The 25,671-nt window shown below is 58.5% G+C and overlaps 3 protein-coding genes and 4 non-coding genes across 7 annotated transcripts; 6 read left to right on the forward strand and 1 right to left on the reverse strand.

The window, feature by feature from the left end:
- Window positions 1-5: 5 nt before the first annotated feature.
- On the forward strand, window positions 6-7,853 carry LOC139586318 (ubiquitin-like FUBI-ribosomal protein eS30 fusion protein). The gene is given in 17 exon segments (XM_071419616.1): window positions 6-136; window positions 672-754; window positions 846-908; window positions 910-991; window positions 1,076-1,131; window positions 1,234-2,114; window positions 2,473-2,506; window positions 2,868-2,888; window positions 3,148-3,198; window positions 3,439-3,496; window positions 3,608-3,672; window positions 3,784-3,849; window positions 4,045-4,103; window positions 5,184-5,284; window positions 5,792-5,814; window positions 6,030-6,053; window positions 6,808-7,853. Coding segments are annotated over 5 exon segments (402 nt in total). The 5' UTR covers window positions 6-136; window positions 672-679; the 3' UTR covers window positions 1,360-2,114; window positions 2,473-2,506; window positions 2,868-2,888; window positions 3,148-3,198; window positions 3,439-3,496; window positions 3,608-3,672; window positions 3,784-3,849; window positions 4,045-4,103; window positions 5,184-5,284; window positions 5,792-5,814; window positions 6,030-6,053; window positions 6,808-7,853.
- Window positions 2,552-2,625, forward strand: LOC139586345 (small nucleolar RNA SNORD26). Its single transcript, XR_011677708.1, has one exon. It is a non-coding gene; the product is annotated as a small nucleolar RNA SNORD26 (small nucleolar RNA).
- On the forward strand, window positions 2,942-3,009 carry LOC139586346 (small nucleolar RNA SNORD31). Its single transcript, XR_011677709.1, has one exon. It is a non-coding gene; the product is annotated as a small nucleolar RNA SNORD31 (small nucleolar RNA).
- Window positions 4,990-5,115, forward strand: LOC139586347 (small nucleolar RNA SNORD22). Its single transcript, XR_011677710.1, has one exon. It is a non-coding gene; the product is annotated as a small nucleolar RNA SNORD22 (small nucleolar RNA).
- Window positions 7,667-7,857, forward strand: LOC139586344 (U2 spliceosomal RNA). The gene has a single exon (XR_011677707.1). It is a non-coding gene; the product is annotated as a U2 spliceosomal RNA (small nuclear RNA).
- Window positions 7,858-9,328: 1,471 nt separating this feature from the next.
- WDR74 (WD repeat domain 74) lies at window positions 9,329-16,973 on the reverse strand. Its single transcript, XM_071419611.1, is given in 12 exon segments — window positions 9,329-9,580; window positions 9,664-9,720; window positions 10,627-10,766; window positions 11,676-11,731; window positions 12,435-12,535; window positions 13,515-13,616; window positions 14,457-14,606; window positions 15,600-15,663; window positions 16,078-16,121; window positions 16,123-16,200; window positions 16,333-16,439; window positions 16,816-16,973. Coding segments are annotated over 12 exon segments (1,173 nt in total). The 5' UTR covers window positions 16,967-16,973; the 3' UTR covers window positions 9,329-9,457.
- A 3-nt stretch (window positions 16,974-16,976) lies between these two features.
- TAF6L (TATA-box binding protein associated factor 6 like) lies at window positions 16,977-25,598 on the forward strand. The gene is given in 11 exon segments (XM_071419607.1): window positions 16,977-17,171; window positions 17,522-17,608; window positions 18,359-18,509; window positions 19,550-19,600; window positions 20,524-20,618; window positions 21,350-21,424; window positions 22,095-22,315; window positions 23,268-23,400; window positions 24,513-24,641; window positions 24,733-24,861; window positions 24,863-25,598. Coding segments are annotated over 11 exon segments (1,866 nt in total). The 5' UTR covers window positions 16,977-17,003; the 3' UTR covers window positions 25,490-25,598.
- Window positions 25,599-25,671: the final 73 nt, after the last annotated feature.

Below are 25,671 nucleotides of genomic sequence, written 5' to 3' on the forward strand. Positions count from 1 at the left end.
TGGCCACGCCCCTTTGCCAAGACTCCGCCATCTTTGTAGTTCCGCGGCTGGCGGCGTCGTCACGTACACTTTACGTCCGGGTGACGTCACCGCGCCGCGCCTGCGCGCTGCCCCTTTCCGCCTTGGAGACGCCGTGGTGAGGCCGCGCTCGAGGGGTTCGGGGGAAATTTGGGGATTTTTGGGGGGATTTGAGGAGATTGGGGCTTTTTGAGGGGTCAGAAGGGCGGGGAGGAGCTGGGGGAGGGGGATGAGGTGGCTCGAGGCGGTTTTGACGAGCCTGGCGGGTCTTGGGGGTGATTGTGAGGCCTTGAGGGAGGCCTGGGGGGTTTTTGAAGGGTTCCGGGGTTTTTCTTGGGGGGCTGAGGCGTTGGGCGGGGTCCTGAGGGCGCTGTGAGGCCTTGAGGGGGTCGGGGTTATTTGTGGGGAGGGATCCATGAGGCTTTGGGAAGGATTTGAGAGGGCTCAGAAAGGCCCAAGAGTCTTTGGGGGGACCTTCGGTGGGGGGACAGGGGGAGGAGGAAAATCAGAGGGGTTTTCACCCAAAAATAGAGACAGAAGGGTCTGAAGACCCTCCAAATTCCATCCTAAATTCGTTGGGAGATCCCTAAGGGTCTCCCCTTTATTTTTGGGATGTGGGGACCCCCCCCTAACCCCCACAAATTCCCTCCCAGCCGCCACCATGCAGCTCTTCATCCGCGGCCAGACCCTCCTCACCCTCGAGCTCTCTGGCTCCGAGACCCTCGCCCAGATCAAGGTGAGAGCCCCCAAATTCGGGCTGTCCCCCTCCCCAATTTCCCTCCCAGATTTTGGGGTGCTGACCCCCCCCGTTTGTCCCCCTCCCCCAGGAGAGGGTGGCCGAGCTTTCGGGGATCCCCCCCGAGGACCAAGTGCTGCTCCACGCCGGGACCCCCCCTGGACGATGAGGCCGTGCTGGGGCAGAGCCCCCTCCCCGAATTCACCACCCTGGACCTCTCCACGCGCCTGCTGGGCGGTAATTACAGGGGGGCCGCTAATTATCAGGCTGGTAATTAGCAAAACAACCCCCCCAACACCCCAATTTCCTTCCTCCCCCCAGGTAAAGTCCACGGCTCCCTCGCCCGCGCCGGCAAAGTGAGGGGCCAGACCCCCAAGGTGAGCGCTCAGGGGGCTCCCCCCGGCTTTGGGGACCCCCACGGGGTTTGGGGACCCTGCCAGGGTTTTCGGGACCCCCCTGACCCCCCGGTTTTCCATCAGGTGGCCAAGCAGGAGAAGAAGAAGAAGAAGACGGGGCGGGCCAAGCGGCGCATGCAGTACAACCGGCGCTTCGTCAACGTGGTGCCCACCTTCGGCAAGAAGAAGGGTCCCAACGCCAACTCCTGAGCACAATAAAGGAATTTGGGCTCCGTTCCCAGCATTTTGGGGCTTTTCAAGCTGGTTTTGATGCTTTTTTTGAGTTTGTTGACTTTATTTTAACATTGGTTGTGAAGTGTTCAGAGTGGTTTGGGGCTGAAGTTGGGCTAGAAGGGGTTAATGGGGTTCCCGAGCAGCTGATGGGGGAGTTAAATAGAGGGAGGAGCTTAATGAGCATTAATTTGGAGTCGGCTAATGAGAAGACGCTGTGTGGGTAATGAGTCTCTAAGGGGGAGGCGGAAAGAGCCGAGCGGTGCCGGAAATACCCGAGCGCAGAGGGGGGCGGGGCTGAAGGAGCCGAACAGTGACGGAAATACCCGAGTGCGGCGGTGGGCGAGGCTGACGGAGCCGAAAGGTGGCGGAAACACCCGATTAAAGCCGAGAGACGCGCGGAAACAACCGGAAACACCCGATTGGCGGAGCGTGGAGCTAAAAAACCATCAAGAGAATTAATTAATCGCTCTGAACCCTTCAGAGCGGTGGCGGGAGTTGCCGAACGAATTCGGGTGTGGAATTCCCAAAAAAAAACTCCCCCAAAATCCTCCCCGGGCATTCCCCTCACGGCCTCACCCGCCAGGGGGCGCCCCACGGCCCTCGCGCCTTTCCCGCCTTTTCTCCTCCCTCAGCGCTCACGCCCCGCCCCTTTTCCCGGCATGCCCTGCGCGGTATTTAAGCTGCCGCGAGGGAGCAAGGCGGCCATTTTGTCCCAGCAGCGATAGGAGAAGGTGAGTTACGGATTTTTCTGGGATGTACCTGAATGGGACATGGGGGGAGTTCAGGGGGGTGCAGCGGCCTCCATAACCGCGCTTCCTCTCCCCTGGCTCATGGGGAGCAGTCTGGAGTTCTCCAGGCCCCTTCCCCTCACGGTGCAGCCGCTGTGTCCCTCCCTGAGGGGTTCCGTGAGGGCGCCGCGCCTTCCTCAGGGGCTGCTCGGGGATGAGTCTCTCACAGACCTGTGCTGATGGCGCGGTGAAGAATTTATAAAGATCTCTGAGGGCTCGTCTTGCCCCGACGTGGGGGTTTGCTATCTCATATGATCATATTCTTTGATTCTAAAACCTTTTTCTTTTGTTTTCTTTTTAGTGCTTCTACCCGCGAAATGCTGCTTTTGCCTGAGGTGAGTCGCTTTGGGTTTAATAACCTGGATTTGAGGGCAGCAGTGCTGCGGGGATGATCACCCTGAACTCTCTCTTGCTGATGGGTCAGTGGAGAAGCTTCTGGAATAATCTGAGTGGCACTGACCAAGGGGGGGGGCTCCAGATCTCTTTTAAAGGGTTTAGGACCCTCATGGAATAAATCAGAATCACGAGGAAGGAGTAAATCTTTTTGATGGGCATAAACCACGTGTTGGCGTTCACATCCACTCAAAACCCTCATCCAGGGCTTTAAATGCTCGTGGAATTTAAATTTATGAAGTTTATATAAAGATCTGCTTTGTTAAAATCGTCATTTTAATACCTTTTTCCTTTGCTTTTAAGGCATGAGCCGTGAGTGCTCAGGTGAGTCTGGGGGTTTGCGAATGGGGTTTTGGGGAGGGGATTTTGGGGTCCCCCCTGCCGAGGATGAGGCGATACCGCCCCAGACTGAGCCCTGTGATTGATCGGTTCCCCCTGAGGCTCTGGAGGGACCCGGGGGGGTTTTCGGGGGTCACAAATGGGGATTTTGGGGGTCTCTGCGTGAGCCTTGGGTTGTGGAGAAATTTTGGAGGATTTTACAGGAGATTCAAGACTTTATTTCTTTTTAAATTCATTTTTCCAGCTCTTGAAACATGGAATCCTCATCCGCGGGTTCCCCATGGCCCCTGCCCAGGTGAGCCCCATTTTTTTGGGTAAAAATGTGGAATTTTTTCCTTCCGAGGAGCACATTCGGGGTCCCCCCACATTGGTGGCTGTTCGGTGAGGAGTGACAATGACAAGCATATGGCTGAGGGCCCCTGATGCCACGTGACTGCTGAGAGCAGCTGCTAATTCACTAATTATTGCGAATTTATTCTTAGTAATTAATTATTTTATAAGAGTTAAAATCAATAAACTAATTTTTATTTCGTAGTGTTAAAAAATGGAAGAGACCTCGGGCCACCCTGAAGTGACCACAGTGACCCCCTCAGGTCAGAGCCCCCCTAAACCCCCCCACATTTAAAGCAATGACCATGGGGCCCCACAATCAACTAAATAATTTACATTTAATTTAATAACCATCAATAATTTATATTTTACAGTGGGAGATGTCCGAGCCCGGGGTGACCTCCAGACCACCCTGAAGTGACCCCAGTGACCCCCTCAGGTCAGAGCCCCCCTAAACCCCCCCACATTTAAAGCAATGACCATAAGGCCCCGCAATCAACTAAATAATTTAAATTTATTTAAACAAACACCATTAATTTGTATTTTCCAGTGGGAGATGTCCGAGCCCGGGGTGACCTCCAGACCACCCTGAAGTGACCACAGTGACCCCAATCAGGTCAGAGCCCCCCTAAACCCCCAAACCCCTCCCCAGCCCCCCCATTCCGAAGGGATGACACCCCCTGACTGGAGGATGATTCCAATGGCAGCAGAGTTACCAAAGCCCTGATCGGATTTGGGGGGGGGGGCTGCACCCCCTGGGCGGGTCTGAGCCCCCCTGACCCCTCCCTGAACCCCCCAATTTCCTTCACAGCCACGGGACCCCCCTGACCCCCCCAAATTCCAGCTCAGCCACGGGGGCTGCAGGGCCTGGTGAGTGCTGGGGGCTCTGGGTGGGTTTGGGGTCCCTCACTTAAGGATTGGGGCTCCAGGGTGAGGTTTGTGGTTCTTGGGGGGAAGTTAAAGGTCCCATGGTAGGGTTTGGGGTCCTTGGGGTGAGGTTTGAGCTCCCTGAAAAGGGATTTAGGGGCAAGGGGTGGGTTTGGGGGACATTGAGTGAGATTTAATTGGATTTGGAGATGATTGGTGGGATTTAGGGTCATGAGGTTGGATTTGGGGGTCCTCACGTGGGATTCGGGGAGTCCTGGAATAGGGTTTGGGATCCTGGGGTAGGGTTTGGAGGACCCAGGTTGGGATTTGCGACCATGGGATGGGATTAAAGGGTGCCAGGGTGGGATTTGGAGGTCTCAGGATGAGATTTGGGGTCCCAGATTGAGATTTGGGGGTCTCAAGGTGGGGTTTTGGCTCCCTGGGGTGGGATTTGGGGTCCCTAAAGTTGGATTTGGGATCATGGGGTGGGACTTGGGGGGCCCAAGGTAAGGTTTGGGGTCATGGAGAGGGAATGAAGTGTCACAAGGCTGGCATTGGGGGTCTCAGGGTGGGATTTGGGGTTCCAGGGTGGGATTTAGGGGTCACAGATTTGGGATCCCAGGTTGGGATTTGGGATTCCAGGTTGGCATTTGGGGGTCTCAGGTTGGCATTAAGAGTTCCAGGATGGCTTTGGGGGTCTCAGGGCAGGATTTGGGGTGCCAGGTTGGCATTGGGGGGTCTCAGGCTGGGATTTTGGGTTCCAGGTTAGGATTTGGGATTGAGGGGTGGGATTTGGGATCCCAGGTTGGCATTGGGGAGTCTCAGGGTGGGATTTAGGATTGAGGGCTGGCATTTAGGGGTCTCAGGCTGGGATTTGGGGGTTCCAGGCCCCCCATGAGGAAACCCTCACCTGTCTGACCCCCCCGGCGGGCCCAGGACCTGCAAAGGTGGAACCCCCTGGAGCCCCCGGGGGGAGAGGAGGCCGAGAGGTCCCAGCGGGGACGGTCTGAGGGGGCCTGGGGGGCTCGGGGGGCATTTTAGGGTGTCCATGGCTCACACTGACCCCCCCTCAATTCATTACAGCATCCTGCCCCCCCAGGGGTCCTGAATGGGGTGACCCCAACTCCAAACATGGGAATTTGGGGGTTTTGGATCCAATTCGTGACTTTGGAAATAAATTGAAGGTAAAATCTCAACCTGGGGGGGAATTGTTCATCTGGGGGGGCCCTTGGGTGGGATTTGCACCCCCACATTGGGGGGGCCCTCCAGGGATGATCTGGAGAACTTTAGGGGGTTTTAGGGGGAGTTTTGGGGTGAATTTGGGGAGTTTTAGGGTGGGTTTGGGGGTGAATTTGCGATGTTTTAGGGTGGGTTTGGGGTGAATGTGGGGTGGGTTTTGGGGTGAATTTGGGATGTTTTAGGGTGGGTTTTAGGGTGAATTTGGGGTGTTTTGGGGTGGGTTTTGGGGTGAATTTGGGATATTATAGGGTGGGTTTTGGGGTGTTTTGGGGTGGGTTTTGGGGTGTTTTGGGGTGGGTTTTGCCCCCCAGGGGTGATGACCCTTGAATCTCGTTCGGCTGAAGCCGCTGTTGACACCTCAGGGACTGACCCAGGGGGGCTTCCCCCGTTTTGGGGTCCCCAAATTCCCCAACGACCCCCCCTGACCCCCCCCTTGTGCCCCCTCTTTTCAGGTGACTGACAGCTCTGACACCAGGTATGTAAATGAGGGGGTGTGGCCTAACAAATGACGTCACCGATGATGTCACCCTCCCAGGGAACCCCCAGTTTTTGTGATGATGTCACTAGCTCACTTTGACCCCCCTGAAAACACCCGAACACCTGAAAAACTGGGGGGGGGGGTCCCGGAGGGGGTCCTGGGGAGGAGGGGGCGCCCTAAAACCCCTCCCCCCCTTTGTCTGCATCCCACAGGTGCTGCAGGGAACTGAAACTCAGGTGAGGTTTGGGGTTTTTTTGGGGGGGATTTTGGGGTTTTTTGGGAGGAGATTTTGGGGTGTGGGGCACAGCATTTTGGGGTTTGAGGAGGGGGTTTTATAGAAGGATTTTGGGGTTTTTTGGGAGGGGATTTTGGGGTGTGGGGAGAGGAGAATTTAAAGATGAGGGAAGGGATTTTGGGCGGTTGGGGAGAGGATTTTGGGGTTTAAAAAAGGCATTTTGGGGTTGCTTTAAGGAGGGGATTTTAAGGGTTTGGGGAGAGAGCATTTTGGGGTTTTAAAATGGGATTTACAGGGTTTGGGGAGAGGACTTCAAAGTTTTTGGGGAGGGCATTTTGGGGTTTTTTGAGGAGGGGATTTGGGTGTTTCACTGAGAGGTTTGGCAAGAGGATTTTGGGTTTCGGGGAGGGATTTAAGGGTTTTGGGAGGAACTTATTGGTATTTGGGCTTTGAGGTTTGGGGAGGGGATTTGGGCTTTGAGGTTTGGGGAGGGGATTTGGGGGGTTTGGGTGGGGGTTTTGGGGTCCCCCCTGCCGAGGATGAGGCGACACCGCCCCAGACTGAGCCCTGTGATTGATCGGTTCCCCCTGAGGCTCTGGGGGGACCCAGAGGGGATTTGGGGGATCCATGGTGGGAGGGTTGAGGCTTTTTGGGGTCACAAATGCGGATTTCGGGTCTCTGTGTGAGTCTTTAAAAGACTTTGGGGGTCTTAAAGGAGTTTTTTAAACTCTTAAAACTTGAATTTCTTCTTCTAGCTCTTGGATCGTGGAAGTTTCATTAAATACAAATAAAAATCTCGATTTTTGTTTCAAACATGGAGTTTGTTGTTTTTTGGGGAGGGGGAAACACCAGGGGAGGGGATCAGGGGGGGTCACGTGCACATAAACCCCAAACTGTCCCTGCAGGGGAACCAAAACTGAGCCCAGGATCCCAAACTTCAGAATTTGAACCCAAAATTCAGACTTTAAACCAAACATTGAAACTAAACACAAAACTGAAACTTTAAACCCATTTTTGGGTGGTTTGGATGATTTTGGGGATTTCCAGGTCCCTCCTGTCCCCCCAAAATCCCTTAGGGAGAGCGGGGAGCCCCTCAATGTCCCCCCAAAGCCACAACACCGCCCTGGAGGGCTGGGGCGGGGCCGCTGATATGCAAATAAAGGGGGCGGTTATGCTAATGAAGCACGGCATCACGTGATTAATGGGTGTGGTTATGCTAATGAGGTAATCGGGTTATTCGGCAAGGGGCGTGGTGAATGCAAATCAAAGTGCTCGTTCGTCCAATCAGATCCCGAGTCAGCGGCTGTGGGGCGGGGCTTTCAGAGGTGGGCGGTTGCAAAATGCCGAGTGGTGGGCGGAGTTATGTAAATTTAACGGGTGCAATAATGCAAATTAGCGCCGTCACGCCGCCAAGGGCATCATGGGAGCGAAAATTCGGGGAGAAATTCGCGATTTTTGGGGTCGGAGCATGCGAAACATGGGAGGAAAGTGCGGGATGCGATGGAGAGAATGTTCCAGAAGGGGTCGGGAGCGGTCGGAGCGCGGCGCGGGGGCGGCCGTGAGGTGCGGGCGGGCCGGGCGGGGCCGGGAGCGGCGCTGGGAGCAGGGGCCGGTATCGCTTCTCGGCCTTTTGGCTAAGATCAAGTGTAGTATCTGTTCTTATCAGTTTAATATCTGATACGTCCTCGATGAGAGGACTTTATATTAAACGGATTTTTGGGCTCGGGAGTTGGACCCGGAGCTTGCTCCCTCCGCTCCGCGCATCGTCCCGGTATTGCAGTGCCTCCGGGAACGGTGCACCCCACACCGGGGACCTTTCGCTGGTCAAAAATAGATTAAAAACCAACCTAAATCGTGACTATATCGCGATATCAGCCGTGATTCCTCTACCCGCAAACCCTCGGCAGCGCATTCGCTCCGTGCTGTGCTCATTGTCCCGGTATCGCGGTGCCTCCGGGAACGGTGCGGCCCCAACCGGGGACCTTCCACTGGTGAAAAATAGACTGAAAACCAACCTAAATCGTGATTCTATCGCGATATCAGCTGTGATTCAGCTCCCCGCAATCCTTTGGGAGTTCATTCGCTCCATGCTCTGCTCATTGTCCCGGTACTGCGGAGCCTCCGGGAAAGGTGAGGCGCCAACCGGGGACATTTCGTTGGTGAAAAACGGATTAAAAATACTCAATATCGTGATTATGTCGTGATTCTATCACAAGATCAACCCCAGTGTCCCGGTACTGTGGGGCCTCCGGGAACGGTGCACCCCACACAGGGAACTGAGATGGTGAAAAATAGGGTAAAAGAATCAAATATCCTGATTATGTCGCGATATGAACCCCACGGTCCCGGTATTGCAGCGCCTCCGGGAACGGTGCACCCCAACCAGGGACCTTCCAATGGTGAAAACCAGATTGGAAACTCCTTATATCGCAATTATATCACGATAGCAGCCCGGTGCACCCCCGATGGGGACGTTTAATGTGAAAAATAGATTAAATTGTGATTATATCACGATAGCAGCCACATCATCCCAGTATTGTAGCGCCTTAAAAAAAGCTGAAATTTCTCCAAAATCACCAAATTTTGCGTCTCTATCGCGACGTTTGCGCTTTTTTGGCGTCGCTGTCGCTCCCAGGTGGTTCCTGGCGGCGCCTCCGGGGACAGGGAACCCCAAGGAGGAACCTCAGGTGGTGAAAAATCGCTGGGAAATGTTGAATAATCGCGATTGTCACATTTATATCGCGATATTATTGCAATGATATCGCGATAGCAGCCACGCTGCCATGGCTGGGTGTCGCTCCTGGAGCCTCCTCTCTGCTCCGCCCATCATCCCAGTTTAATTAGTCACGCTAAATTAATTAATCGCCCCAATTTAATTAGTCACAACCAGGTTAATCAGTCACTCTCAATTAATTAATCGCCCCAATTTAATTAATCACAACCAGGTTAAATTAATAATTAATAACAAATAAATTAATTATAATTAATTATTAATTATTAATTATTAATTAATTATTAATTATTAATAAATAATTAATATTTATCGTCGCTCTATCGCGATTCAGTGACGTTGTCGTCGCCTCAAAAACCAGGCAGAGACCCCTCCCCAAATTTGCCTGCTGGGGGTGACCCTGCTAATTACTGAGGTGCTAATTAACATAATTAATTAACCGCTGGGGGCGGGGCTAAACCCCTTGAGGGGCGGAGCTAAAGATTTAAAGGGGCCGCGCCTCAAAAATCCCTTTGTGCTCTCCCCACCCACCCCAGCACCCCCAGCCCCAATTTCCCACAAAATTCCCGTTTTTTTCTCCAAAAACCCCAAAATTCCGTTTATTTCCCTCATTTTGGACGTTATATACAGCGGGGGAGGGGGCCTGGGGGGGTTTTGGGGGGTCCTGGGACCCCTCAAAGCCCCGAAATTTTCCTTTTCTTGCTCTTTTTGGGGGTGGGGATGGACTCGAGCGCGTCCCACAGCTCGTCCCCCTCCTCGTCCTTCACCCCTTTTTGGGGAGGGGGCTCCTCCTGGGCCTGGGGGAGGGGGAAATGGGGGGGGTTAAAAGGGTGGGGGGCACCCCCAGACCCCCCAACGCCGATTTGGGGTGGGGTCTCACCTCCCAGTCCAGGTGTGTGTTCAGCAGGAGGCAGGTGAGGCGCGACTTCAGGTACACCTGGGGGGACAGGGGGGGTTTGGGGGGGCTCAGGGCATTTTTGGGGTTTTTTTGGGGGGTTTTGGGGTCAATCTCAGCAATTTGGGGGTCCCTGAGGGGGGGTTTTGGGGGATATTTTTAGGGGGGTTGAGGGGATTTTGGGTTTTTTGAGGGGGTTTGGGGTCAATGTCAGGAATTTGGGGAGGTCCTGGGGGGGTTTGGGGGGGGGGGTCTCAGGGTTTTGGGGTGTTCTGAGGGGGGCTCTGGGGGGGTCCCAAGGGTTCCCAGAAGGATTTGGGATGGTTTTGGGGTGGTTTTGGGGAGTGCCAGGAGTTTGGATGAATTTTGGGGGATCCCAGAGATTTTGGGGTGGTTTTAGGGTGTCCCATGGGTTTTGGGATGATTTTGGGGGGGTCCCAGGGGTTTTTGGGGTGGTTTGAGGTGGATTTTGGGGTGGTTTTGGGGGGGATCCCAGGGGTTTTTGGGCTGGTTTAGGATGGTTTTGGAGACTCCCATGGGTTTTGGGATGATTTTGGGGGTGTCCCAGGTGTTTTGGGGTGGTGTTGGGATGATTTTGGGAAGGTTTTGGGGGTTTCCAAGGATTTTTAAGGCTATTTAAAGGGTCCCAGGGGTTTTTTGGGGTGATTTTGGGGGTGTCCCAGGGGTTTTTTGGGGTGATTTTGGGGCGTCCCCAAGGGTTTTTCGGGTGATTTTTGGGGTGTCCCGGGGGTTTTGGGGGTGTCCCGGGGTTTTTGGGGGTGTCCCAGGGTTTTTGGGGTGATTTTGGGGTGATTTTGGGGGTGATTTTGGGGTGATTTTGGGGTGATTTTGGGGTGTTTTTGGGGTGTTTTTGGGGTGATTTTGGGGGTGATTTTGGGGTGTTTTTGGGGTGATTTTGGGGTGATTTTGGGGTGTTTTGGGTCCCACCTTGTGGCACAGGTGCCCGTCCAGCCGGTGCAGGCGCAGGAAGCGATCGAGGCCCACGGAGGCCACGAGGGGCAGGCGGGGGTGGCACTGCAGCCCCCGGACCCCCCCAGCAAAGCCCTTGAGGGCCCTCAGGACCCGCCCTGGGGGGACACGGGGGGATCAGGGGGGCACAGACCCCCGGGACCCCCCCAAAACCCACCCAGGACCCACAAAATCCCACAAAATCCCCCCCAAAATCCACCCAGGACCCCCAAAATCCTCCCCGGGACCCCCTCAAAACCCACCCAGGATCCACAAAATCCCCCTCGGGACCCCCTCAAAATCCACCCAGAACCCCCAAAATCCCACAAAATCCCCCCCAAAACCCACCCAGGACCCCCAAAATCCCCCCAAAATCCACCCAGGACCCCCAAAATCCCCCTCGGGACCCCCTCAAAATCCACCCAGGACCCCCAAAATCCAACAAAATCCTCCCCAAAACCCACCCAGAGCCCCCAAAATCCCACAAAATCCACCCAGGATCCACAAAATCCTCCCCGGGACCCCCCCAAAATCCACCCAGGACCCCCAAAATCCCACAAAATTCCCCCCAAAATCCACCCAGGATCCACAAAATCCCCCCCAAAACTCCCCAAAATCCCACAAAATCCCCCCCAAAATCCACCCAGGACCCCCAAAATCCCCCAACCCTCCCAAAATCGCCCCAGGATCCCCAAAATCCTCCCCGGGACCCCCCCAAAATCCAACCAAGATCCACAAAATCCCACAAAATCCCCCCCAAAATCCCCCAATCCTCCCCAAAATTCACCCAGGACCCCCAAAATCCCCCTAAGACTCCTCCAGACCCTCCCCAGGATCCCCCCCCCTCAAATTCCCTCAGGAGCCCCCAAAATTCCTCCAATTCCCCCCAAGAATCCCCCCAAAATCCCTTTGGGACACCCCCCAAAATTCCCCCAGGACCCCCAAAATCCCTCTGGGACCCCCAAAATTCTCCCAGGACCCCCCAAAATCCCCCAGGACCCCCCAAAATCCCTCAGGACCCCCCTCACCTTTGCGCAGGTCGATCACGGCCACGTCCCCCCGGGCGCTGCCCACGACCACCGAGCTGGGGAGGGGGAAAATGGGGCTGGGGGAGGCGGTGGGACCCCCCCCACCCCAATCCCGGGCACCCCAAATTCACCCCGGGTACCCCCAAACCCCCCCAGGGTCACTTTGGGGCTTTTCAGAGCCCTCCAGGATCCCCCCAAAGGCTCCTTAAAACCCCCAAAATCTCCTCAAAAATCCCCTCAAGATCCCCCAAAATCCCCCTCAGGACCCCCCAAACTCCAACAGGACCCCCCCAAACCCCCTTAGCACCCCCTAAAATCCCCCCTAAATCCCTTCAGGACCCCCCCAAACCCCCTTAGCACCCCCTAAAATCCCCCCTAAATCCCCTCAGGATCCCCCAAAATCCCCCTCAGGACCCCCCAAACCCCCCCAAACTCCCCCAAGACCCCCCAAACCCCCTTAGCACCCCCTAAAATCCCCCCTAAATCCCCCCAGGACTCCCCAAAATCCCCCCAGGACTCCCCAAGATCACCTAAAATCCCCCCAAACCCCCCAGGACCCCCTAAAATTCTCCCAAACCCCCCTTAGGATCCCCCTAAATCTCCCCACGACCCCCCAAAATCACCCCAAATTCCCCTGGAAATTCCCCCAAACCCCCTCAGGATCCCCCGAAATCCCCCCAGGACCCCCCAAAATCACCTAAAATTCCCCCAAACCCCCCCAGGACCCCCCAGAAGGGCCCAGCCCCCCCCAGCACTGACGTGTTCCCCTCGGGCAGCGCCAGCGCCGTCAGCGGCGCCTCCCCAAAGGCGGCATCGAGCACCGGGCGGCGCCGGGGACACGAGGGGTCATAGAGACGCACCTGGGACAGGTGAGGGGACAGTGAGGGACAGGAGGGGACAGGAGGGGACAGGGGGACAGGTGAGAGATGGGTGGGGACAGGGGAAGGTAGGGAGGGACACGTGGAGGGCACTGCAGGTGCCCCCAGGTGCCCTCACCTGGTTGTGCCCTGTGCAGGTGACCCCAGATACCCCCAGGTACCCTCACCTGTCCATGACCCATTCAGGTGCCCCCAGGTGCCCCCAGGTGCCCTCACCTGGCTGTGCCCTGTCCAGGTGATCCCAGATGTCCCCAAATGACCCCAATGCCCCCCAGGTGTGCCCAGATGTCCCCCCCAGATGCCCCCAGGTGCCTCCTCACCTGTCCATGCCCTGTCCAGGTGTCCCCCAATGCCCCCAGGTACCCCCAGGTACCCCCAGGTGACCCCAGGTGCCCCCAGGTGCCCTCACCTGTCCATGCCCCGTTCAGGTGCCCCCAGGTGTCCCCCCCCAATGTCCCCAGGTGCCTTCACCTGTCCGTGCCCCATGCAGGTGACCCAGATACCCCCAGGTGTCCCCCCCAATGTCCCCAGGTGTCCCCAGGTGTCCCCAGGTGTCCTCACCTGTCCATGCCCCATTCAGGTGACCCCAGGTGACCCCCAATGCCCCCAATGTCCCCAGGTGCCCTCACCTGGCCGTGCCCTGTGCAGGTGACCCCAGGTGACCCCAGGTGACCCCCAATGTCCCCAGGTGTCCCCAGGTGCCCTCACCTGGCCGTGCCCCATTCAGGTGACCCCCAATGTCCCCAGGTGTCCCCAATGTCCCCAGGTGTCCCCAGGTGCCCTCACCTGTCCATGCCCCGTGCAGGTGACCCCAGGTGTCCCCAATGTCCCCAATGTCCCCAGGTGTCCCCAGGTGCCCTCACCTGTCCATGCCCCATGCAGGTGACCCCAGATGACCCCCAATGCCCCCAGGTGTCCCCAATGTCCCCAGGTGTCCCCAGGTGTCCCCAGGTGCCCTCACCTGGCCGTGCCCCGTGCAGGTGACGATTCTCTGTGACCCTGGCAGGAACTGCAGGTCCCGGTCCCAGACGGGCACGCGCAGGTCCAGCCAATCGTTCCTCACCTGCGGCACATTTGGGGACACTTTGGGACATTTGGGGACATTTGGGGACACTTTGGGACATTTGGGGACATTCCAGGGGGGTTTTATGGAATTTTGGGATATTTTGGGGCATTTTTGGGGTATTTTTAGGATTTATTTTGGATTTTTTGGGGTATTTTTTGGGCATTTTTAGTGCCGTGATTGGGGTCGGTTTTGGGTATTTTTGGAGTGGCTTTTGAGTATTTTTTTGGATATTTTTTGGGATATTTTTGGGGTGTTTTGCGAATTTTTTGGGTGCTTTTGGAGGGGGTTTTGGAGTTAATTTTTAGGTGGTTTTAGGACGTTTTTAGGGTATTTTGGGGTTGCATTCAAGATTATTTTGGGGTACATTTTTAGGTGTTATCGGGGTATTTTTTGGGTATTTCCGTGGTTGTTTTTGGGGCGGTTTTGGGGTTGCTTTGGGGTATTTCTAGAATAGTTTTGGAGAGTATTTCTGGGGTGGTTTCAGGGTATTTTAAAGGTTATTTTTGGAGTTGTTACTCAGGTAGGTCTAGAGTAGATTTGGGGTATTTTTGGGGTTGTTCTGGGGTAGTTTTTGGGGTATTTTCAGGAAATTTCTGGGGTAGTTTCTGGGCATTTTGGGGGCTGTTTCTGGGGTATTTCTAGAGTAACTTTTGGGTATTTTTGGGGTTGTTCTGGGGGTATTTCCAGGGTTGTTTTGGTGTATTTTTGGGATCTTTTTGGGGTATTTCTAGGGTAATTTTTGGGTATTGTTTTTGGGGTAATTTTGGGCTCGGATCTGGGATATTTTTGGGGTTGCTTTGAGGTATTTTTGGGGTGTATTTCTGGGGTGCCACTCACGTTCTTGGCCCGGAACAGGGGCTCCTGGGGCCGCTGCAGGTCCCACACCTTGAGCCCATTCTCCTTCCCCCCCGTGCCCACCACGTGAGGCCTCGTGGGGTCCTGGCGCATCCGGCACAGCCCCGGCCCCGCCTGCAGCTCCTGCAGGGGCTGAGGATGGGGGGGAGTTACCCCAAAACCCCCCCAAAATAACCCCAAACCCTGCTCAAAATCCCCATTAAAAAATCCCCAAGAAATGTGCCCAAAATCCACCAAAAATCCCCAATTCTGGCGCAGCCCCGGCCCCGCCTGCAGCTCCTGCAGGGGCTGGAAATGGGGAGGGGTCACCCCAAAACTGCCCCAAAAAAAAACCCCAAAAACCACCCCAAACCCAACCCAAACCCTGCTCAAATCCTTCATGAAAAACACCACAAAAATCTGCCAAAAATCCCCCCAAAATCCCCAATTTTGGCACAGCCACGGCTCCTGCAGGGGCTGGAAATGGGGAGGGGTCACCCCAAAAACCCCCCCCAAAAAAAACCCCAAAAACCACCCCAAACCCAACCCAAACCCTGCTCAAATCCTTCATGAAAAACACCCCAAAAATCTGCCAAAAATCCACCAAAAATCCCCAATTTTGGCACAGCCCCGGCTCCTATAGGGGCTGGAAATGGGGAGGGGTCACCCCAAAACTGCCCCAAAAAAAACCCCAAAACCACCCCAAACCCAACCCAAACCCTGCTCTAATCCTCCATGAAAAATCTGCCAAAAATCCCCCCAAAATCCCCAATTTTGGCACAGCCCCGGCTCCTATAGGGGCTGGAAATGGGGAGGGGTCACCCCAAAACTCCCCCCAAAAAAACCCCCAAAAACACCCCAAACTCTGCTCAAAATCCCCATTAAAAACCACCCCAAAATCCCCAATTTTGGCAGGGACTGGAAATGGGGAGGGGTCACCCCAAACCCCCCCCCAAAAAACCCAAACCCCCAAACCACCCCAAACCCTGCTAAAAAACTGCCCTAAAATCACCAAAAATCCCCCCAAATTCCCCAATTTTTGGCACATCCAACCCCACCTAAAGGTCCCAAACGGGGCTGGGATTGGGGAGGGGTCTCGAGGGGACCCCAAAACCCCCCCAGAGCCCCCCCAGAGCCCCCACTCACCTCCTCATCCTCCTGCTGCCCCCAGACCCGAACCAGCCCCGACTCCACCGCGGTGACCACAGAGCTGGGGGGGGCAGGGGGGGTCAGGGGGGGTTTGGGGACCCCCCCAAGGCCTCTGACCCATCCCCCACCCCCCAAACCCCCCGCCGGACACCCCCAGACCCCTCGGGAACCTCCCCCAGACCCCCAAATTCTCCCCTAAAGAGCCCCAGAACCCTGAGACCGCCCCAGGAACCCCCTGAGACCTCCAAGAGCCCCTCTGGGACCCCCAAAGACCCCCCCAAAACCTCCCCAGCCCCTCCCAGGAGCCCCCCAGAACCCCCAAAACGCCCCTGAGACCCCCCCCAGGACCCCCCCCCTTACCTGCCCAGCACCCCCAAAACGCCCCTGAAACCCCCCAGCACCCCCAAAACGCCCCTGAAACCCCCGAGGACCCCCAAAACGCCCCTGAGACCCCCCCAGGACCCCCCCCCCTTACCTGCCCAGCACCCCGAGGCCGCAGAAGGCGCCGCCCCCCCCCCGGGCAGAGCCGCCCCCCGGTGAATTTTCCTTCCTCGGTGCTGAAAACGCTCAGGGATCGATCCAGGGCTCCCACCAGCACCTGGGGGGGCACGGGGGGGGTTCAGGACACCCCAAAACCCCCTCAGGACACCCCAAAACCCCCCCGGGACCCCCCAAAACCGACAGGAGCCCCCCCAGGAACTCAGACCCCCCCCCCCCCCCCCCAACTCACCTGGCTCTGGGCGGGGTCCCCCCAGGTGAGCACCGAGACCCCCCGGGCCCGGCTCAGCCCCTCCCCCCCCGCGTGGTTCGTGGCCTCTCGGCGCTGCAGGTTCACCCCTGGGGGGGAGGGGAAAGTCAGGGACACCCCCCCCAAAACCACCCCGAGTCCCCCCAACCGCCCCCCAGGGACCCCCCAAAACTCCCCCCAAGGACCTCAGGACACCCCCGGGACCCCCAAAAACCGCCAGGACCCCCCCCCCCGAGAACCTCAGGATCACGCCAAGACCCCCCCAAGACCACCCCGAACATCCTAAGACCCCCGGGAACTCCCCCGCGACCCCCAACTTCCCCCCCCAAACCCTCAGTGCCTCCCCAGACACCCCCGGGGCCCCCCAAAGGCCCCTCCCGGTCCCTGGAACTCCCTCGGAACCCTCCCAAATCCCACCTCAGGACCCTCCTCAACCCCCCCAGACCCCTCAGGATCCCCCCCCACCTTTAAGGGCTCCGGTCTCGGCTCCCACCCAAACGTGACACAACCGCGTGGGCGCCGCCATCTTGGGAGTCTTCCCGACCCTTCCGGTGCGGGAACCGCGAGCGCGGCCGGAACGTTCCGGGGCAGAAAAGTTCCGGGGATCTCCCGGCATTCACCGCGCCTCTCTCATTTGCATAGCCCCGCCCCTCATGGGCGTGGCCGGTCCAGCCATGGCGGAGCGGGAAGAGCGGCGCTTCGTGGAGCTGCCCCGGGACTCGGTGCGGCTCATGGCCGAGAGCGCCGGCGTGGAGCTCAGCGATGAGGTGGCGGCGCTGCTGGCCGAGGATGTGTGCTACCGGCTGCGGGAGGCCACGCAGGTACCGGGGATACCGGGGGATACCGGGGGTACCGGGGCTTACCTGATCCTGTTCCCATTCCCCCATTCCCATTCCCATTCCCCTGTCCCCATTCCCATTTCCCTGTTCTTGTTCCAGTTTCCCATTCCCCATCCCCATTTCCCATCCCCATTTCCCCATTCCTGTTCCCCATTCCTATTTCCCTGGTCCTATTCCCATCCCTGATCCCGTTTCCCATTTCCCCCCATCCCATTTCCCCATTCCCGTTCCTATTCCCCCATTCCCATTCCCGTTGTCCCCGTTCCCAGTTCCTCATGTCCCGTTTTTCCCATTTTTCCCGTTTATTTCCCATTTTTCCCCGTCGTTCCCAGAACAGTTCCCAGTTCCTGAAGCACACTCGGCGCCGCCGCCTCACCGTGGAGGATTTCAACCGAGCTCTGCGCTGGAGCAACGTCGAGGTGGGGACAGAGGGGACACTGAGGGGACAGAGGGGACACTGGGGGGACAGAGGGGACACTGGGGGGACACTGGGGGGACACTGGGGGGACTGGGAGGGACTGGGGACACCGGGGCTGTGCCCGATCCTTGCAGTGTCCCCAAATCCCCGGGGATGTCCCCGATGTCCTCACTGTCCCCAATGTCCCTGAGTGTCCCCAGTGTCCCCGTTGTCCCCCCAGGCCGTCTGTGGCTGTGGCTCCCAAGACTGTCCCTGAGTGTCCCAAATGATGTCCCCAGAGTCCCCAATGATGTCCCCAGTGTCCCCTGGCTGTCCCCAGTGATGTCCCCAATGTCCCCAATGGTGTCCCCAATGTCCCCATTTTTCACCCAGGCCGTCTGTGGCTGTGGCTCCCAGGACTGTCCCTGAGTGTCCCCAATGTCCCCAATGATGCTCCCAATGTCCCCAATGTCCCCAATGTCCCCAGTGATGTCCCCAATGTCCCCAATGGTGTCCCCAATGTCCCCACTGTCCCCCCAGGCCGTCTGTGGCTGTGGCTCTCAGGACTCTCCCTGAGTGTCCCCAATGTCCCCAGTGATGTCCCCAATGATGTCCCCAATGTCCCCAGTGATGTCCCCAATGTCCCCAATGATGTCCCCACTGTCCCCCCAGGCCGTCTGTGGCTGTGGCTCTCAGGACTCTCCCTGAGTGTCCCCAATGTCCCCAATGATGTCCCCAATGATGTCCCCACTGTCCCCATTGTCCCCCCCAGGCCGTCTGTGGCTGTGGCTCTCAGGACTCGCTCCCGTTCCGGCCCCTCCGGGACTCGGATTTGTTTTTCCCCGAGGATCGGGAGGTGAATCTGCTGGAGCTGGCGCTGGCCACCAACATCCCCAAGGGCTGCGCCGAGACTGCAGTGAGAGGTGTGCCCCAAAATATCCCAAAATGTCCCCAAAATACCCCAAAATGTCCCCAAAATATCCCTGAGAACTCCCAAGGGCTGCGCCGAGACTGCAGTCAGAGGTGTGCCCCAAAATATCCCAAAATGTCCCCAAAATGTCCCCAAAATATCCCTGAGAACCCCCAAGGGCTGTGCTGAGACTGCAGTCAGAGGTGTGCCCCAAAATAGCCCCCAAATGTCCCCAAAATACCCCAAAATATCCCTGAAACCCCAAAATATCCCCTGGCACCCCCAAGGGCTGTGCTGAGACTGCTGTGAGAGGTGCGCCCCGAAATATCCCCAAAATGTCCCCCAAATGTCCCCAAAATATCCCCAAAATGTCCCCAAAATATCCCTGAGAACCCCCAAGGGCCGTGCCGAGACTGCAGTGAGAGGTGCGCCCCGAAATGTCCCCAAAATGTCCCCAAAATGTCCCCAAAATATCCCTGAGAACCCCCAAGGGCTGTGCTGAGACTGCAGTCAGAGGTGCGCCCCAAAATAGCCCCCAAATGTCCCCAAAATATCCCCAAAATATCCCCAAAATGTCCCCTGATAACCCCCAAGGGCCGTGCCGAGACTGCAGTGAGAGGTGCGCCCCAAAATGTCCCCAAAATGTCCCTGGGAACCCCAAAATATCCCTGGGAACCCCCAAGGGCTGTGCCGAGACTGCTGTCAGAGCTGTGCCCCAAAATATCCCCTGGGAACCTCCAAATATCCCCTGGAAACCCCAAAATCATCATGAGAACCCCAAAATTATCCCTGGGAACCCCACAATTATCCCTGGGACCCCCAAATTATTCCTGGGACCCCTAAAATGTCCTTAGGGGCTCCAAAAATGTTCTCAGGAAACCCAAAATACCCCCTGGGAACCCCAAATTATCCTCCTGGAACCCCTGAATCTCCCCCTGGGAACCCCAAAATTCCCCCTGGGACCCCAAAATTCCCCCTGGGACCCCCGAATCCCCCCTGGGACCCCCCCAGCCCCCCCAGCCGGGCAGGGGTCTCATCCCTCCCCCCCCACAGTGCACGTGTCCTACCTGGATGGCAAAGGGAACCTGGAGCCGCAGGGAGCAGGTCAGGAACGACCCCCAGAGACCCCCCCGGGACCCCCTGAAATCCCCCAGACACCTCAGGACCCCCTCCAGATCCCCCCAGACCCCCTGGGACCCCCCCAAAAACCTTTGGGACCTCCCTGGAAGCCCCCTCAGATCCCCTCAGGAGCCCTCCTGGGACACCCCCCAAACCTCCAGGATCCCCCAAACCCTCCCAGACCCCTCCGAGCCCCTTCCCTGGACCCCCCCAAGACCCCCAGGATCCCCAAACTCATCCCAGAGCTCCTGGAGACCCCCAAGATCCCCCACAGAACATCCAGAACGCCCCAAAATCCCCCAGACCCCTTTTCTCCTCATCCCAAGACCCCCAGGACCCCCTGAAATCCCCCAGACCCCTCCCCAGACCCCTTTCCTCCTCCTCCCAAGCCCCCATAGACACCCTGAGACCCCCTGAAATCCCCCAGACCCTCCCTGCCCTTCACCCCAAGACCCCCCCCAAGGCCCCCAGACCCCTCCAGGACCCCCTGAAATCCCCCAGACCCTCCCCAGACCCCATTTCTCCTCATCCCAAGCCCCCTGAAATCCCCCAGACCCTCCCTGCCCTTCAACCCAAGCCCCCCAGACCCCCCCAGGACCCCCTGAAATCCCCCAGACCCCTCCAGGACCCCCTGAACCCCCCCAAGGACCCCCTGAAATCCCCCAGGCCCCTCCCCAGCCCCCTTTTCTCCTCATCCCAAGCCCCTCAGAGACCCCAGGACCCCCTGAAATCCCCCTGACCCCTTTCCAGACCCTCCCCAGACCCCTTTCTCCTCATCCCAAGCCCCCCAGGACCCCCTGAAATCCCCCAGACCCCTCCCCAGGCCCCTCCCCAGCCCCCTTTCCTCCTCCCCCCAAGCCCCCCGTGGGGTTTGTGTCACTCTGGGGGTGCCCCTGCCCTCCCTGCAGTGCCCAGCGCCGTCTCCTCGCTCAGCGATGACCTCCTCAAGTATTACCAGCAAATCACCCGCGCCGTGCTGGGCGACGACCCCCAGCTCATGAAGGTGGGGCTGAGGGGGTCTGGGGGGTCTCAGGGGGTACTGGAGGGGTCTGGGGGGCTTGGGATGAAGGGCAGGGGGGATCTGGGGGATTTCAGGGGGTCCTGGAGGTCTGGGGGGGTCCCAGGGGGTGTCTGGAAAGGGGTCTGGGGGATTTCAGGGGGTCCTGGGGTCTCTGGGGGGCTTGGGATGAGGAGAAAAGGGGGTCTGAGGAGGGTCTGGGGAGGGTCTGGGGGATTTCAGTGGGTCCTGGAGGGGTTTGGGGGTCTTGGGATGAAGGGCAGGGAGGATCTGGGGAATTTCAGGGGGCTTGGGATGAGGAGAAACGGGGTCTGGGGAGGGTCTGGGGAGGGATCTGGGGGATTTCAGGGGGTCCTGGAGGTCTGGGGGGGTCCCAGAGAGTGTCTGGGGAGGGGTCTGGAAAGGGGTCTGGGGGATTTCAGGGGGTCCTGGGGTCTCTGAGGGGCTTGGGATGAGGAGAAAAGGGGGCTGGGGAGGGTCTGGGGGATTTTGGGGCGTCCTGGATGTTCTGTGGGGGATCTTGGGGGTCTCCAGGAGCTCTGGGATGAGTTTGGGGGGTCCTGGGGGGGTCTTAGGATGGGGGGCAGGGGGGATCTGGGGGATTTCAGGGGGGCTTGGGGGGGAGGAGAAAAGGGGGCGGGGTCTGGGGGATTCTGAGTCTCCCCCCCCCCCCCCAAGCCCCCCCAGGCCAGGCTGACCCCTCTGGGCCCCCCCAGGTGGCCCTGCAGGATCTGCAGAGCAACCCCAAGATCGCGGCGCTGCTGCCCTACTTCGTCTACGTGGTCAGCGGGGTGAGCCTGGGGGTCCTGGGGTGAGCCTGGGGGTCCTGGGGGTCCTGGGGTCAGCCTGGGGGTCCTGGGGGGTCTCCAGAGGCTGCTGAAGGTCTCTGGGCTGAACTGGGCCAAGCTGGGCTGTCCCAGACCATCCCTGGAGCCTTTCCAGGCTTTCCCTCCCACCTTCCCTCACCTGGCCCAGGTGAAATCCGTGAGCCACGACCTGGAGCAGCTGAGCTGGGCTGAACCAGGCTGGGCCAGGCTGAGCTGAGCTGGGCTGGGCTGGGCTGGGCTGGGCTGAACCGGGCTGGGCTGGGCCGGGCTGGGCTGTCCCCGGAGCCTCCCCAGACTCTCCCTGTCCCCCGGCCCAGGTGAAATCCGTGAGCCACGACCTGGAGCAGCTGAGCTGGGCCAGGCTGGGCTGAGCTGAGCTGAGCTGGGCTGGGCTGGGCTGGGTTGAACCAGGCTGTCCAGGGCTGTCCAGGGCTGTCCCCGGAGCCTCCCCAAACTCTCCCTGTCCCCTTCCCTCCCCTGGCCCAGGTGAAATCCGTGAGCCACGACCTGGAGCAGCTGAGCTGGGCCAGGCTGGGCTGAGCTGGGCTGGGCTGGGTTGAACCAGGCTGGGCCAGGCTGGGCTGTCCAGGGCTGTCCCCGGAGCGTCCCCAAACTCTCCCTCTCCCCGGCCCAGGTGAAATCCGTGAGCCACGACCTGGAGCAGCTGAGCCGGCTGCTGCAGCTGGCTCGGAGCCTCCTGCAGAACCCGTTCCTGTGCCTGGGCTCCTACGTGGGCAGCCTGATGGGCTCGGTGCTCTACTGTGTGCTGGAGCCCCTGGCAGCCTCCATCAACCCCCTCAACGACCACTGGACCCTGCGTGACTACGCTGCTCTGCTGCTGGGACGCATCTTCTGGTGGGCACGGGGGAATTGGGGGGATTTGGGGGGGATTTGGGGGGTCAGGGCCCTGTGAGGGGTCCAGGAGGAGGGCAGGGATGGGGATTTTGGCTGCGTGATTCAGAAGGGGTGGTTTGATATTTGGGGATTTGTGTTGTTTTAAAAGGGAAGGATGTGGTAGAGTGAAAGAGGAGAAGAAAGGGTTTTATTGGAAGGGGAGGGAAAAGGAAAGGGAAAGGGAAAAGAAGGAAAGGAGAAGGGGAAGAAAAAGGAAAAGGGGAAGGAGAAGGGAAAGGAAAAGGAAAGGAAAAAGGAAAAAAGGAAAGGAAAAGGAAAAACGAAAAAAGGAAAGAAAAGGAAAGGAAAAAGAAAAATGGAAAGGAAATGGAAAAACGAAAAAAGGAAAGAAAAGGAAAGGAAAAAGAAAAATTGAAACGAAAAGGAAAAACGAAAAAAGGAAAGAAAAGGAAAGGAAAAAGAAAAATGGAAAGGAAAAGGAAAAACGAAAAAAGGAAAGAAAAGGAAAAGGAAAGGAAAAGAAAGTAAAAGGAAAGGAGAATAAAAGAAAGGAAAAAGGAAAGGAACAGTAAAAGGCAAAAAGGAAAAAAGAAAAAGGAAAAAGGAAGGAAAAGGAGAAAGAAAGGAAAAGGAAAAAGGAAAGGAAAGGAAAAAGGAGAAAGAAAGGAAAAAGGAAAAGAAAAGGAAAAAAAAAAGGAAAGAAAAGAAAAGAAAAGGAAAGAAAAAAGAGAAAAGAAAAAAAGAATAAAATCCCGTGACTGCTCAGAGTCCCCACACAGCTGAGCCTGCGATTGGCCATTGATTAAAACCAACCACGCCAGACCAGCCCAAGGCTCCCCTGCTGCACCCAATTTTCGCTTTTCTGTTCCTCTGAGGCTCCTCGGCCTCTGGGGAGGATCAAACCCCGGCAGGAGCAATCCAGGACCCGTCTCAGTGCCCGCTGTGCCCGCAGGAGCCACGGGGAGCTGGTCAGGGGCCTCTACCAGCAGATCCTGCTCGCGCTCCAGAAGGTCCTGGCGGACCCCGTGCGGCCGCTCTGCTCCCACTACGGGGCCGTGGTGGGGCTGCACGCGCTGGGCTGGAAGGTCTGGGGGTCCTGAAGGGGATTTGGGGGGTCCTGAGGGGGATTTGGGGGGGTCCTGAGGGGGTTTGGGGGGTTCTGAGGGGATTTGAGGGGTTTCTGAGGGAGTTTGGGGGGTCCTGAGGGGGTTGGGGGCGGTCTTGAGGGGGTTTTGAGAGGGTCCTGAGGGGGTTTGGGGGAGCTATGGGGGGTTTAGGGGGGTCCTGAAGGGGTTTGGGGGGTCCTGAGGGGATTTGAGGGGTTCTGAAGGGGTTTGAGGGGTTCTAAGGGGATTTGAGGGGACTATGGGGGTTTTTGGGGATTCCTGAGGGGGATTTGAGGGGTTCTATGGGGATTTGAGGGGTTTCTGAGGGGATTTGAGGGGACTATGGGGGGTTTGGGGGGGTCCTGAGGGGATTTGAGGGGTTCTATGGGGATTTGAGGGGTTTCTGAGGGGATTTGAGGGGACTATGGGGGGTTTGGGGGGGTCCTGAGGGGATTTGAGGGGTTCTATGGGGATTTGAGGGGTTTCTGAGGGGATTTGAGGGGACTATGGGGGGTTTGGGGGGGTCCTGAGGGGGTTTTGGGGGGTTCTGAGGGGGTTTCGGGGAGCTATGGGAGGGTTTGGGGGTTCCTGAGGGGATTTGAGGGGTTCTAAGGGGATTTGAGGGGTTCTAAGGGGATTTGAGGGGACTATGGGGGGTTTGGGGGGGTCCTGAGGGGGTTTGGGGGGTTCTGAGGGTCGTAGGGGGGTCCTGAGGGGGTCCCAAAGTGGGTGTGGGGGGATCCTGAGGAGGTTTGGGGGGTCCTGAGGGGGTTTTTGAGAGGGTTCTGAGGGGGTTTGGGGTCATCCCAAGGGGGTTTTGGGGGCTCTTGAGGGGGTTTGGGGGGGCTGAAAGGCACGGGGGGGGTCTAAAGGGGACCTGGGGGGGCTCCAGGGGGTTTGGGGGTTCCATGGGGGGTTCCAGGGGGGGGTCTCAGCCCATTGCTCCCCCCTCTCTCAGGCCGTGGAGCGGGTGCTGTACCCCCACCTCCCCACGTACTGGTTTGGGGGTTCCATGGGGGGCTTTGGGTGGTCCTGGGCAGGTTTGGGGGTTCCGGGGGGGGGGTCTCAGCCCATGTCCCCCCCCTCCCCAGGCCGTGGAGCGGGTGCTGTACCCCCACCTCCCCACGTACTGGCCCAACCTCCAGGCCGTGCTGGACGATTACTCCGTGTCCAACGCCCAGGTCAAGGCTGACGGCCACAAAGTCTACGGCGCCATCCTGGTGAGGTCGGGGGGGCTTTTTTGGGGGGGGGGGGGTCCGCACCCCTTTAAGCCCCCCTTGGATCCCTCTGACCCCCCCCCGTGCCCCCCAGGTCGCCGTGGAGCGGCTGCTCAAGGCCAAGGCTCAGCAAGCGCCGGGATTTGGGGGTCCCGAGGGGTCCCCCCGGCACAGCCCCCCCGGCCAGGACCCCCCCCCCCGAGCTGGGTTTGGGCCGCCCGGTGATACCGGGGGGCGCCGCCGCCGCTGCTTCCTCCTCCTCCTCCTCCTCCTCCTCCTCCTCCTCGCCGCTGTCGCCGCCCTCGCCGTCGCTGCGGGACATGTACCGAGAGCTCTACGACTTCTTCGGCGACAGCCTCGCGGCTCGGTTCGGTACCGGCGCCCCCGCCGAGCCCCCGAGCCCCCCGGGAGCGCCCGAGGGCGCCCGCAAGGAGCCCCCGGCCGAAGGAGCCGCCCGCAAGATGCCCCAATTGACCAACGCCACGGTGAGCCCGAGGGACGAGGAGCCGCCCCCGCCGCGCCCGGAGCGGCCCCCGCTGCACCGAGCGCCGGGACCCCCGCCCCGGCCCCGCGGGACCCCCCGCGCCCCCTCCGGCCACCGGCCCGGGGCTCGGGACGTGTTCCAGAAATGTCGCTTCGCCCCTCGGGGCCCTCCCCGCTTCAGCTTCGTGATCGCGGGGCGCCAAACCGGGCGGCGCTGCCCCGGCCGAAGGTTCCAGACGAGCTTCCCGCAGCCGCCCGGGGCCGCGCTCGGCTCCCGGTACGCGCAGCGGCTGCCGATGATCGGGAGAACCGCGAGGGCCCCGCGGAGGTGGCCCCGAGCCGAGTACTCGCTGCTGCTGCTGCTCTGAGCCCGGCAACGGGGCTGGAAATGGGGCTGGAAATGGGGCGGGGGGCGGTCAGAGGGGGCGTGGAGTGGTCAGTAAGGGATGGGGAGTGGCCACTAAAGAGGGGGCGGTGGTCAGTGGATGGCGTGAAATGGGCAATAAAGGAAATAAAGGAAGGGTTGTGGTCATTAAAGGGTGCCCAGTGG

Source organism: Agelaius tricolor, unplaced genomic scaffold (assembly GCF_023055355.1).
Source record: "Agelaius tricolor isolate 1412-34295 unplaced genomic scaffold, bAgeTri1.0.p SCAF_112, whole genome shotgun sequence".
In the NCBI taxonomy this organism is placed as follows: Eukaryota; Metazoa; Chordata; class Aves; order Passeriformes; family Icteridae; genus Agelaius; species Agelaius tricolor.